We start from the raw sequence: 12,690 nt of genomic DNA on the forward strand, positions 1-12,690 counted from the left end.
AGGAGGTTCACTTTAAATTAAAATGAATGAGTTAGGATAAAATTTTAGGTAATTATGGAATTATTTGGTTGTAAGATACAACTAGCATCAGAATTGAAGTGCTATTTTAACACAAAAAAGTTTAAGTGTTATTTTAGCACCATAAACCACTTTTTGATCCATATTATAATTATGGCTATATGCATTTTTGATCTAGTATTGAATTTGCTCTGACCCACAAAGTAAATTACCACAAAGTAGTTTTAATTTATTTCTTTATGTTCTCAATTCCATCTTAAGATATTGTTAGAAATATAGGCTAGAAAAACTTAGCTTGTACGGATATAAAAAATGAACTTCAACCTTTTTTAAAACTCTAGGAGGAAGTAGTTTAGGTGAACTTCAGCCTTTAGAGAAAGTTGGTAAATGGTAACCGTATTCTTCAGCTTTCCCTTAAACTAAAGACAGAAGACCAAGCAATTGTCCGTCAATTTGTTTTTAAGATGCTATGGACTAATAACAAATGCATGCCGGAGTTTCAAAATTTTATCAGCCTTTTGTAACCATTGGGCTAGTTACGTGTTCATTGACTTAGTTTGTGATCATCGAAATCTAAAGCTTCTAAAATGACACTTATTTCAGATAAATACAGTCATGAGTCTAACTCGCATCGAGATTAAGTACTGATAATGAGTTCCGGGGAAATAAAATAAACAACTTGTAGCATTAGATATTAAATGTACGTGCATCATGTAAACGTATGTTACAGACCTACAAATGACAACATTATCATCAAGTATTGAACTATTTACATGAACAAAGTCATTGAATGCCTGATTGTGTCTATAATTAACTAAAGCGGTTCGATCTATTAGGGTAATATATAAATATTAAAGATAACATCATCTACTCAACCAAAAATAGATATATACTTCTTTTGATATCTACCTGGATATTTACTCTATGGACTTTTGGCATGGGCTATAAAATATGTTTTTGATAGCTAGCCAGAAAAAATATGATGTTCAAACAAGCCATTCATGCAGAGGCATCTGCAGAGGCCTCTGTTTAGGCCTGTTAACAACATTTGAGTTCCGAAATGCGGTAAGATGATGATTCTCAGCATCAAAAAGTTCTTCAGAGTACCTCTTCCAATATGATGACTTTCTACATCTTTTCACCATCTCCAAGCTCATATGGTCGCCTTTCAAAATCTGTAATATCTGCAAGGGAAATGAGTATGTCATCCCTAGTCCTACAGTTACTAGATTCTACATAAAATGAAAAGACTGAATATTGTTTTCATACATCTCCTTGAGATCACTATCTAGTACTAAATTTTTATCCAACGAAGTTTACTGCAGTTTTGATCTTACTTTGTTGGAATTTACTAATGATTTATTTGAGTTAAGGATCAGTATGTGCCTGACTCATTCGAGGACGCCTGATAGATGACTGCTGCACACACAGAAAGGCAGATAAAACTACGAGGTTCATCTGTAGGGAGTTGTAGTCGTCAAAAAGTAAAGGATCAACAAGCTCTCTTATGTCATTCTTCTTGAGCAAAGGCTTTGCCTGTAATGAACACATTAAGTCTTAATGCCCGCATAATTAATAAATATTTATAGATATTCATTAGTAAGAGAACTTGAAAAAGGTGAAGATGAGAACGGATTAAAACATACCCACATCACAAGGCTTTGTTGTGAGTAATCCAAAGCTCGACGTCCACTAATGAGTTCCAATAGCAGTACACCAAATGCGAAAACATCAGTTTTCTCATCTACTATGCCATGCATCAAGAACTCAGGAGCAAGATAGCTGCCAAATTATGAATTTATAATTATATGAATAAGTAATGAAACCTACATCCACTGATGTACCACTCTAAATGAATAAGCAGGCTCTAGAAAAGAAGACAGATAAACGAACCCAAATGTGCCCTCAAATGTTGACACGGTGTGGTGAGTCCAGTGCTCTGGAAGCCATTTGGCAAGCCCAAAATCACAAATCTGTATAAAACAGTGAAACTATAATGGAAAATCTGATCAAACCCAAGTAAAAAAGCTGAATTCGTGTTATACAAAAAGGAAAAAAAAACATTTCAGGATATGCCGTTTTACCAACTATATATTGATAAAAACTGAACTCGAAAGGCCACCGAGATTAAATGTGAAGGTACCTGAGGTTCAAAGTCCTTTGTAAGCAATATATTTGCAGCCTTGATATCTCTGTGGATAATTCTTCTTTGACCACCTTCGTGAAGATAAACAAGACCTTCAGCTGTTCCCATGACAACCTTATACCTAATACCCCATTTTAATCTCCTATTTGAAACTGTAAATTATTCCAGCAGTTAAATGTCAACAGACAAAACCATATTTGCACTTTGCAAAATTAAAACGTGAACTCTAAAAGACCAAAGATAAGTTATACCAACCATGAAGTACTGACGCTAAACTACCATGAGGAGAGAGCTCCAAAACAAGGTGAACGCCTCCGTCAACCCCGTACCCAATCAACTTGGCAGTGTTGGGATGGTTGACATGGCCCATGATCCCAAGCTCTGCTAGAAAGTCTCCTATCCTATCCTGAGGAGATCCTTTAGTCAGTTTCTTAATTGCAACAAATTGGCCATCTCGCAAACATCCTTTATAAACTTCAGCATAACCTCCCTTTCCAATTAGATTTTCTATAGCCCAAAAATCAAATTAAGTTAGACAATTTCAGCATATTATGCACTGTCGCTATCTCAACTGACAAGAAAATTACAAACCATGGGAAAAATTGTTGGTAGCAGATTGAAGTTGCGAGAGGGTAAAATTCTTCCAATGAGGCTTAAAATAGTTCAAATCTGATTCAGTGGGGGGACTTGCTAACACGTTTTCTCTCATGCTACTGCTAAATCTTCTAGAAAGATTAAAAGGATGCAGGGTGCCTATGTGTCTCTTTGACTTAGTTTTGATTAATTGCACAAAACCGGCCCATCGTGAAGTGGGTTTTGAGAAGTGTTGATCTTCAAATTCTGAAGTGCTTTCTTTGGTAGAGACACTGTCGGATTCTATATTCTTTAAGTAGTCCTCAAGTACTCCTGTAGGTGAGTATTCGTCTTCTTTTTCTTTATCCATACCTCAAAACTAAATTATCTACAAATAATAATCAATAATGACATATTTGAGGATAACAATTCGGAGAACTTCAATATACTGAAACAAAAGTTAAAAATTCAGCTTAAAAAGAAACAGTAATAGCATAAACAACCAGGTGCAAGTGCAACAGAGCTTCTACTTTAACATAACAATTGATACCTTGATCATTAACACTTAAATATATTAAATGACAAAACCTTAAGAAAAACCTAAATTAAACACACATATTTATAAGAAAAAAAAGCATCACATGAATTTTGCTTCATCACTATTTATATTGGTCGAACTGCATATGCCTCTATCGAAGCTCGAACCCTTCTCAACATCTTAATCCGGTAACTTTGCAACTGCTTCAGGAAGGGAAATTAAAAAAAAACTAAAAACAATGGTGTTCAGTAACTTCCCAACAGATGCTCTAAATAATTAAAACCATTATACCAAAAACACAGTTGTCCAACCAAATCTTGAAAAAATGCTACACAAACTTAAATTCAATTAAAATGCAAACAATCAAACATTATATACCTAACATATAAAAAACAAGCACAGAAAGAAAAAAAATAGAAAAAATAACGATATGCTGAGATAACATACCAGTGATTCTTGAACAACGAACATGATTCACCAGAAATGAAAAACAGGAGAGAGAAGGAGATATATATAAATATATATGTAAGTATGTAACAAGAAATAAGTAAAGGGGTTAATGAAGAGGTGTGTATCTTAAGTTTACAGATAAAATTGATCTGGCATGGGCTTATTACTTACCACTTCTTCAAGACACAATTTGGCAAACAAATCTTGAAAGTATTAGTACAAGATCTTTAGTTACCCTCTGTTTCTGTGGATGTCAATACTGAAAAAGTACAGTGGTAGTTGTATATGTTTGTTAAATGTGAATTATGTTGAAGAAGCTGTTAAAAACGGTGTTTCAGTTTGCTGAGACTTGCAGAAACTGAAAAGTTGATTGATAAAAATCTAAGAGGGTGAATGAAATAAAAACAACAGAAATGATAATAGATTTCATTGTCAACTTTATTGTTGTTAATAATAGTATGGTGAGTAATATTCTTTTCGAGTCAGATACGGCAGCTCTGATTGATGTACATTTCATAGTTGTGCTCCGTCGGTCCACAGCCATCATTTCTTGTGTACCTAAACCTTGTATACTACTACAAACGCATACAAATGCGAAATAATTAATATAAAATATAATTTTTTAAAAATATTAATATAAAATTCTGAAAATCAATTTTTACCGAGTATTTCTTATCAGTTTCATTTGAAAAGTATATATTGAATAATTATTTTTTAATATAATTAAAATAATTAATTTCAATTATTTTAATGTCAAAACCAATTATTTAAGTCCCGATTCATGTTGAAATTTATAATTTATAGGTGAGTTAAGATGAATATGGGTAAAATTTATGGCACATCAAAGTGTCGTAATTAGGAAAATTTAAAATTACGTTTACAATTTGGCACCTCTCCACCAGCACAATCTTATTGACTATACTTACCAATGAAGCTAATAGATACTACTACTTTAATAAACATTTTGAATTATTTCGGTTACCTTATCATTGTTTCTTTCGTGCACATAATCTTCATACACAAGCACACGAACTATAACTATAATATGCTGTAATGATTGTATTACTTGATTGTGAAGCCAATCCATGTGATGGGGTGTACATTGCAATATACTTGTAGTGTGTCATTTACAATCATATTTGGCTCATATTTTTATTTAAATTATATTTTATATATTTATACTGATATTTTTTTGTATTAATATTTAGTTTAAATATTAAAATTCTGATAGTAGGTTCATAATATGAGCTTAGTTGGATATAATAAATATACAATTATTTGGACTCAAAAGACAGATTAAACTATAAAAATGTTGATCTTTTGCAAATTATGATATATAATTTTTTTTATCAAATTTAAAATAAATGAAAGTATTTATAAATATTAAATACTATTGACCCATGTACAGGCCCATAAAATATTGGATCATTGTGGATGGTTTTTGGAGTTCACAAGTAAACGGACCTTTTACAATATGGGCTTTTGCTTTTTGTCCTCGGCTTTCTGTACTCATCCGCATCCATCATCCTGAATTCCTGATCATTCATCCTCTCCATTATGCTGGAAAGATCACCCAAAAAAAACAAACCTCTTTGTATTGAGGGAACAAGCTGCTGCATTAAACTAATTTACAGGGATATAAAAGCCAGTGGTAATAATATACAATTGTACAATGACTTTGAGCACAAAGTTTGTACGGATAGCTTAACCGTGACAGCGGTATTTTTTGTAGCAGTGACGGAACCAGGTCGGAACTGACTTACGTTTTAGGCTAGAGCCTCGACTGAACATAAAAAAAGATAGAATTTTTATTTCAAATTTTATTATAAAATAGTAGAAGGCCTTACAAGGATATTACATTAATATTTTGACAAAAAAAATTACAACCATGGACATTTTATAATAATTTTTTAAAACCTGGCATGTCTCATAATTCTGTTCAACAATGGTTAGAAGGCATGAAGGCACTTCTTGAGCTCAAACTGACAAGTGCTTCCACCGCATGAACAGCCTTATGCAGCTTATGTTTGTCTTCCATTTTTCCGCTAACTACTTATGCAAATATTTTGGTGAGCTTCTAATGGCCTACGTGCCAAGCTTCATTTGAGTGGCAACTCATTTTCTGGTAACTTCTTCCACCTAGTGCTTATTCATGTAGCTTTCAGTTTCTTAATTTTTGTGCCAGTAACTTCACCATGCTAACGGCTAATTTACTCTCAAGTGACAATCTTACAATTCAATTGTCAGCTGGTAGTGTTATGTTTGGTTTAGCTTTATTGCTGCCTCATTTGTCTCAAAACCGGATTTTGGATTTACAATATAGATTCTTTGATTACAGCCATTCAGTAGTAAAATGATGTAAACTTCAATGTCCACATTCTTCTTCTTCCTCGCAATACCAAACTCCTCCCTAACGTAAGGCTCGGATTACACTGGTACCAAGTACATTTAGTCAATCATAAGTTAAAAAAATGAGTAAAGATATACACGCATTTTCAAAATATTGGCCGGACTTTCATATTCACGGAACGGTGACCGAAGTTCCATTCCGCCTTTCAAAAACGTGGTTGCGGTCAAATTTGTACTAAGGCCGTTAACTTATCAAGGATAATTGGGTAATTCACTAATATTCACCCAATAAATTATTTATTAAATAATTTCTAAAAATTCATATATTTTAATTAATTAATTATTTAAAAAAAGATGGGTTGCAAACGTGTTAATAAAACAAATTTGGGTCCTCTAGAACATCAGTCGGGGCTCAAGAACAAGCTGCCGGATATTTGGTTTTCCAGATTCCGACCAGCTAGCCCAAGTCCGGTCAGGTTCTCCGGAAGCCTCGTACGAGACCAAAACATCCCATTTCGCTTGATTTTTTTACCCATTTTCACTCCAAACCATATGTCCAGTACTTGATTAATATCAAACAACAACACAACTCCCTTTGATTTCTCTGGTGGAAATCGAAAAAAAATCCGGTCAAATAGAGTAAAAATATGGCGGCCACAACCAAAATTTCAACAAACCTCAGCAAACCTTACTAAAATTCAACTAATAACACATAAAGTAGTATATGCAAGTGATATCAACAGAATTCATACCAATTCATTCTTCTAAGAATTCAAACAAATCTCATTCACACAAATCCATTAATTATCAACATGCGCGAATTTGTTTATACTGGATTTGTTAGTGATTGGAGACGGAGAACATGAGCCACTGAAATCACATGTCTCAAAGAGGTCAAACCGACTTCTCAATTAAAATTATTTAATTGGGGTTAGAGTTGGGAATTTGATTTAGGTTGGATTTGATTTGGGTTGGAGGGAGATTGGAGTTGGGGATGTGGATGCAGGTGGGTTGGATTTGATTTGGGTTGGAGGGAGATTGGAGTTGGGGATGTGGATGCAGGTGAGATGTAATATCCCGTAATATTTTTGGAATTTGATTAATAAAAGAATAATAGAATAAAAAAGATTAAAATTAGATAAGGACTAGAATTTAAAATTGGGTTAGACTATTGGGCCTAAAATTTAGATCAGATTCTAATATGGATAACTTGTAGGTTAAGATATAGGGTTTTGTATCGTTATAAATACATCCTATTCGTTTTCCTCGTTTTTAATATCAAAATTCGTAGGGGCTTTTCTTCATAAATCAGCAGTCTTGTAAAATTCGTAGTAAATTCATCGTAAGTCGGAATTCAGTGATTCTGAACTTCACGGAAAGATCTTTTCGTTCTCTACAACTTTCGTGCTTTGTGTTTTCCAAGAAAATGTCGTTTAAAGGGTCAAAATGGATCAATAAGGATCTGATCAGAATTGGAGTCATGGAGAAGATCGAGATTTTAGATGTTTCGTTTTTGATGGGTTGCTAAGGATTGATTGTGTATTCTAATGTGAATTATCTGTTTGCGTGATTGAGGCAAGTAACTTTTGTTGCTCTGTATTATTTGTTGCTTACGTGTTCTGTAAGTGATTATTCGTTGTTCCGTATATTTTGAAACTTGAATTATTAGTTTGATTACGCAAGTGAATCTTTATCGCTCCGTATTATTGTGTAATGTATCTTATATTGTTTGATTCATGTGCTCAAATATTTTTTTTGATTGTCGTGTGTATGAAATTAAAATGTGATTGATAAGAAACGAATTCAAATAAATCCCCAGTCTTAATCACGTATAAGAATTAGAATTCGATCACTGGATAGTGTGATACTTAGAACTTAGAACTAGTTTGCGCACGTTCTGGAACACATCGAGACCTTGTCAAGCTTTGGTTGCACTTGACGAGGGACGTGAACTAGCCCCCCATCGAATAAGAATTAGAACCCGGTCACTTGGGAATTGTGGCATAAAGTATTAGATGCGGGTCACTGGCAAAGTGTGGCATAAGGTGTGATTTAGGACTGTGGGACTAAAAATAATAATTTGTTATTAAGATTTTGATTGATTAAGAAATTTGATTATGTGGATTATAAAATGTGTTTGATTATGATTATTGATTATATCGTGTGCATCTTTGTTCACCTTGTTATCGAATATATGTGTGATTTTGTGTGATCTATGTTATGTGTCAAGCATGTTTAAATTCTGTTTTCGAAAAAGATTTACAATATTATTTTGAGCTGTCAAACGGTAGTTGCTTGCTGGGCTGTATAGCTCATTACTTACAATTTCAGGTTTCGACTAAGAGTTCGAGTTGGATAGCATTGGAATTCGAGGACCTTAGAATAGGAGTAGATTGGCGTTTGGACTTCTGTTTTTAGCTGCGCTTTTGTAATAGTCACCTTTGTAATAGATTTTGGATTAGTAAATTGTATTTTGTAATTTAGTTTTGATTTAGAATTAATAGTCCGGAAGTGCGGGCTGTTACAGTTGATATCAGAGCCAGGTTGTTCTTCGGAGTGTATTAGGTATGGGACTAGTACATTCCCTAGGATTCGATCTTGTGGACCATAATTTAAGTTTGTCCTATAGGAGATTAGCGAGAGTAGACGTATAGGTTTGTTATGAATTTGGGGACCAAATTATTTTTAAGGAGGGTAGTATGTAATATCCCGTAATTTTTTAGAATTCGATTAATAATAGAATAATAGAATAAAAAGGATTAAAATTAGAAAAGGACTAGGATTTAAAATTGGGTTAGACTATTGGGCCTAAAATTTGGATCATATTCTAATATGGATAACTTGTAGGTTAAGATATAGGGTTTTGTATCTTTATAAATACATCCTATTCGTTTTCCTCGTTTTTAATATCAAAATTCGTAGGGTCTTTTCTTCATAAATCAGTAGTCTTATAAAATTCGTAGTAAATTCATCGTAAGTCGGAATTCAGTGATTCTGGACTTCTCGGAAAGATCTTTTCGTTCTCTACAACTTTCTCGCTTTGTGTTTTTCAAGAAAACGTCGTTTAAAGGGTCAAAATGGATCAATAAGGATCTGATCAGAATTGGAGTCATGGAGAAGATCGAGATTTTAGATGTTTCATTTTTGATGGGTTGCTAAGGATTGATTGTGTATTCTAATGTGAATTATATGTTTACGTGATTGAGGCAAGTAACTTTCGTTACTTTGTATTATTTGTTGCTTACGTGTACTGTAAGTGATTATTCGTTGTTCCGTATATTTTGAAACTTGAATTATTATTTTGATTACGCAAGTGAATCTTTATTGCTCCGTATTATTGTGTAATGTATCTTACATTGTTTGATTCATGTGCTCAAATATTATTTTTGATTGTCGTGTGTATGAAATTAATATGTGATTGATAAGAAACGAATTCAAATAAATCTCCAGTCTTAATCACGTATAAGAATTAGAATCTGATCACTGGATAGTGTGATACTTAGAACTTAGAACTAGTTTGTGCACGTTCCGGAACACATTGATACCTTGTCAAGCTTTGGTTGCACTTGACGAGGGATGTGAACTAGCCCCCCATCGAATAAGAATTAGAACCCGGTCACTGGGGAAGTGTGGCATAAAGTATGAGATGCCGGTCACTGGCAAAGTGTGGCATAAGGTGTGATTTAGGACTGTGGGACTAAAGATAATAATTTGTTATTAAGATTTATTGATTGATTAAGAATTTTGATTATGTGGATTATAGAATGTGTTTGATTATGATTATTGATTATATCGTGTACATCTTTGTTCACCTTGTTATCGAATATATGTGTGATTTTGTGTGATCTGTGTTATGTGTCAAGCATGTTTAAATTCTGTTTTCGAAAAAGATTTAGAATATTATTTTGAGCCGTCAAACGGTAGTTGCTTGCTAGGCTGTATAACTCATTACTTACAATTTCAGGTTTCGCCTAAGAGTTCGAGTTGGATAGTATTGGAATTCGAGGACCTTAGAATAGGAGTAGATTGACGTTTGGACTTCTGCTTTTAGCTATGCTTTTGTAATAGTCACATTTGTAATTGATTTTGGATTAGTAAATTGTATTTTGTAATTTAGTTTTGATTTAGAATTAATAGTTTGGAAGTGCGGGTTGTTACATGGGAGCACCAGATAGAGAATCGTCGGAGAGAAAATAATTTTTTTTTGAAGATGAAGATAATAATTGAAATTCATAAAAAAAACAAAATTCATAAAAATAGTAAAAATCCAATTTTACCTTTAACTCTGTTAAATCTGTTAGTGATTATTTAATGGCGGACATGTTTTTGAAAGGCGGAAAGGAAATTCGGCCACCAATCCGTTAATGTGAAAATTTGGCCAATATTTTGAAAATGAGCCTATACTTTAGCCACACCCCTATAATTTACTCTAAAAAAATAACCAAACCAAAAATTAAGGTGCAATTTCTCTTTGATATTCAGTTCAATTCAAACAAAGTGGCCAATCTAGACAACGCACGACCAATTAATAATTAACCACATTCCTGCTTTACACTTAACAAATATGTAACTCGTACAGCACTCAAATTCACAACCTTATAAATGAATACTTTTCAGTATATCTAAAACATGTGACTAAAGAGCATTATATATTTCGTCCAAACATGCAAGGCCTAATCAAGAACTCTTGCAGAAATCTCAAGTAACACTCCCAGAAATAATGTCGTTTTACCAAATTTTTATTAATATAATTCTACTGTTTTTTCTCTAGCCTCATCCCAACCCACCATTCCCACAAACACCACTGAAATATGTCCACTCGACTTCAACATCCTCGGGCGACTGGCTGAAGGTTCTAGACCTTCTGACAAAGTCGCAGACCAATGCCTATTTATTCTCCAAGGCCTCCGTCTTGTCCAATCTGATTATCTTCGTCGTACAAACTCATTCTTACCACCATTCTCATCTTCTGATTCTTGCTGGAAAGATTACCAAAATATAATCGATCAGTTTCCGAACAGCTTTGATATTCTAACCACTTGTGGATTCCAAACACAATGGATTGGTCAGGGCTGTGAAAACATCACAACAAGATCACAATTTGAAAACAGAAACTCAAACGCTTCTTTGAATAGTGTTGTACAGGCTTGTAATCAGTCATTGCATGGGGAGCCTTGCGCAACATGCACTACAGTCTACAAGTTTGTCTTTGTTGTTACCGGCTGATGTGAATGGAGACGAAGTTGGGAATGTTTCGGATTGTAGCGTGTTCTAGTCTATTTATGCTGCTGCATTCGCTTATCCGTTTGGTCCAACTGATAAAGATACTGCTGAGTGTCTGTTTGCTCTTAATCTTGATAGTTCTAAATCCAACAAGAAACACAGCACTGCTCTGATTTTTGTGGTTTCCTGGTTGGTTTTGTTAGTTTTCGGGTGACAAAGGGGGTGTCAACTGATACGAAGCTGGAATAGGCTGGGCCTAAGTGGGTAGTATGATTTAAGACGTTTAACTAGTTCATTTACAGTTGCACTTCTGTTTGGCTATGTATCTTCTTCAAGGACTGTTATCTTTACTGTGTCCATTTCAGACTTGTCTTTACTCTGTTGTCAATGTTTTGTTTACTTGTGTTGTTTTTAGTTTATTAATTTTCTAATTTGTTGTACTTGAAATATAATTTCAACTGTATGATTTCTAGTATAATTCTGAGAGACATGAGAATACGAAGAGAGACGCAGAAGTCTTGATTCATCTTGTTAAAGATTGATTTGCATCTGGTTTAGTTGTGTTATGTTTTAATCATGCACCTATACAGTATAAGGAGATACCAGTCACAACCTAACAGACAGATTATATAATTAACAGCTCGCCAATGCTGAACTTGAATGGCAGTCCCCAAAAAGGGAAATTTACATGCTCTGAAACGCGTGTAGAAAGATGGCAAAGGGGAGAAATTTACATGTGGCTGAATTAAGAAATGACTGTTTAGTATAAAAATAGAGAAATTATTTAGAAAAAGAATAACTCCAAAAAACCATAATAGGATTCAGAATTGTTCGGTTTTTTAATAAAACACAAACTATGTTCTTTTTAAGTGAGTCGAGTCTGAATTGAATGTAGTTACGGGGATTCGTTATCTGTCACAATAGCAACCAAGAATTTCTCGAGGTTGAATATTTTAGGGAGGGAAGACATGGTAATGTTTATAAATGTGTTTTGGCTGATGAGTCTCAAGTTGCACCGAAAAGGTTACTTAAACAAACTTGATTTGTCTAGAAACTGGTTTTTGGATCTAGACTGGTTGCTTTTAGTACTGGACATGGTTTATTTACCCTGTAAGCATATTTCTCAGTTGTTGAACTCAGCATAGCGAGTTCGCCTCTCTGAGGAGGGAAAGTAGGAGGTTTCGCGTAACATTGCAATATGCGACCTCGTCTGGGGGATGGCAAAGCAATGCGAATAACAAATGTTTGGTATAACAATCAATTTACAAATTGGAATGTCAGTCAATCTTCTTAAAGCTAATAAGTATTTTTGGTGCAAAATTTCCAAAAGCTAACTGGTGGAAAGAACATACATAAAGAAGTACAATGTTTGACCCACGTGGAGAATAATGTA

At 33.9% G+C, this 12,690-nt stretch overlaps 1 protein-coding gene and 1 pseudogene across 2 annotated transcripts; one reads left to right on the forward strand and one right to left on the reverse strand.

Moving 5' to 3' along the window:
- Positions 1-705: 705 nt before the first annotated feature.
- LOC141701288 (receptor-like cytosolic serine/threonine-protein kinase RBK2) lies at positions 706-4,194 on the reverse strand. 2 transcript variants are annotated; one of them, XM_074504971.1, is made up of 8 exons: positions 3,897-4,194; positions 2,756-3,125; positions 2,420-2,671; positions 2,162-2,316; positions 1,912-1,991; positions 1,665-1,800; positions 1,405-1,554; positions 706-1,202 (listed from the first exon to the last, which is right to left on the reverse strand). In XM_074504971.1, exons 2-8 carry the CDS (start codon positions 3,105-3,107, stop codon positions 1,005-1,007), a joined length of 1,323 nt encoding a protein of 440 aa, XP_074361072.1. In that variant the 5' UTR covers positions 3,108-3,125; positions 3,897-4,194; the 3' UTR covers positions 706-1,004. The 2 variants fall into 2 exon arrangements, with proteins under 2 accessions (XP_074361072.1, XP_074361071.1); XM_074504970.1 differs by having other exon boundaries at positions 3,723-4,193.
- Positions 4,195-10,820: 6,626 nt separating this feature from the next.
- On the forward strand, positions 10,821-11,817 carry LOC141701286 (putative LRR receptor-like serine/threonine-protein kinase RKF3; annotated as a pseudogene).
- The last annotated feature ends 873 nt before the right edge of the window (positions 11,818-12,690 follow it).

Source organism: Apium graveolens, unplaced genomic scaffold, assembly GCF_009905375.1.
Source record: "Apium graveolens cultivar Ventura unplaced genomic scaffold, ASM990537v1 ctg3684, whole genome shotgun sequence".
Taxonomy (NCBI): Eukaryota; Viridiplantae; Streptophyta; class Magnoliopsida; order Apiales; family Apiaceae; genus Apium; species Apium graveolens.

Coding starts and splice junctions, on each gene's coding strand:
- LOC141701288 (XM_074504971.1), bottom strand. CDS start 3,107: ATGGATAAAGAAAAAGAAGACGAATACTCACCTACAGGAGTACTTGAG. Junction 1,801..1,911: donor ACATTTGAGGGCACATTTGG/GTTCGTTTATCT, acceptor ATAATTTGGCAG/CTATCTTGCTCCTGAGTTCT. Junction 1,555..1,664: donor AACAAAGCCTTGTGATGTGG/GTATGTTTTAAT, acceptor TGTTCATTACAG/GCAAAGCCTTTGCTCAAGAA.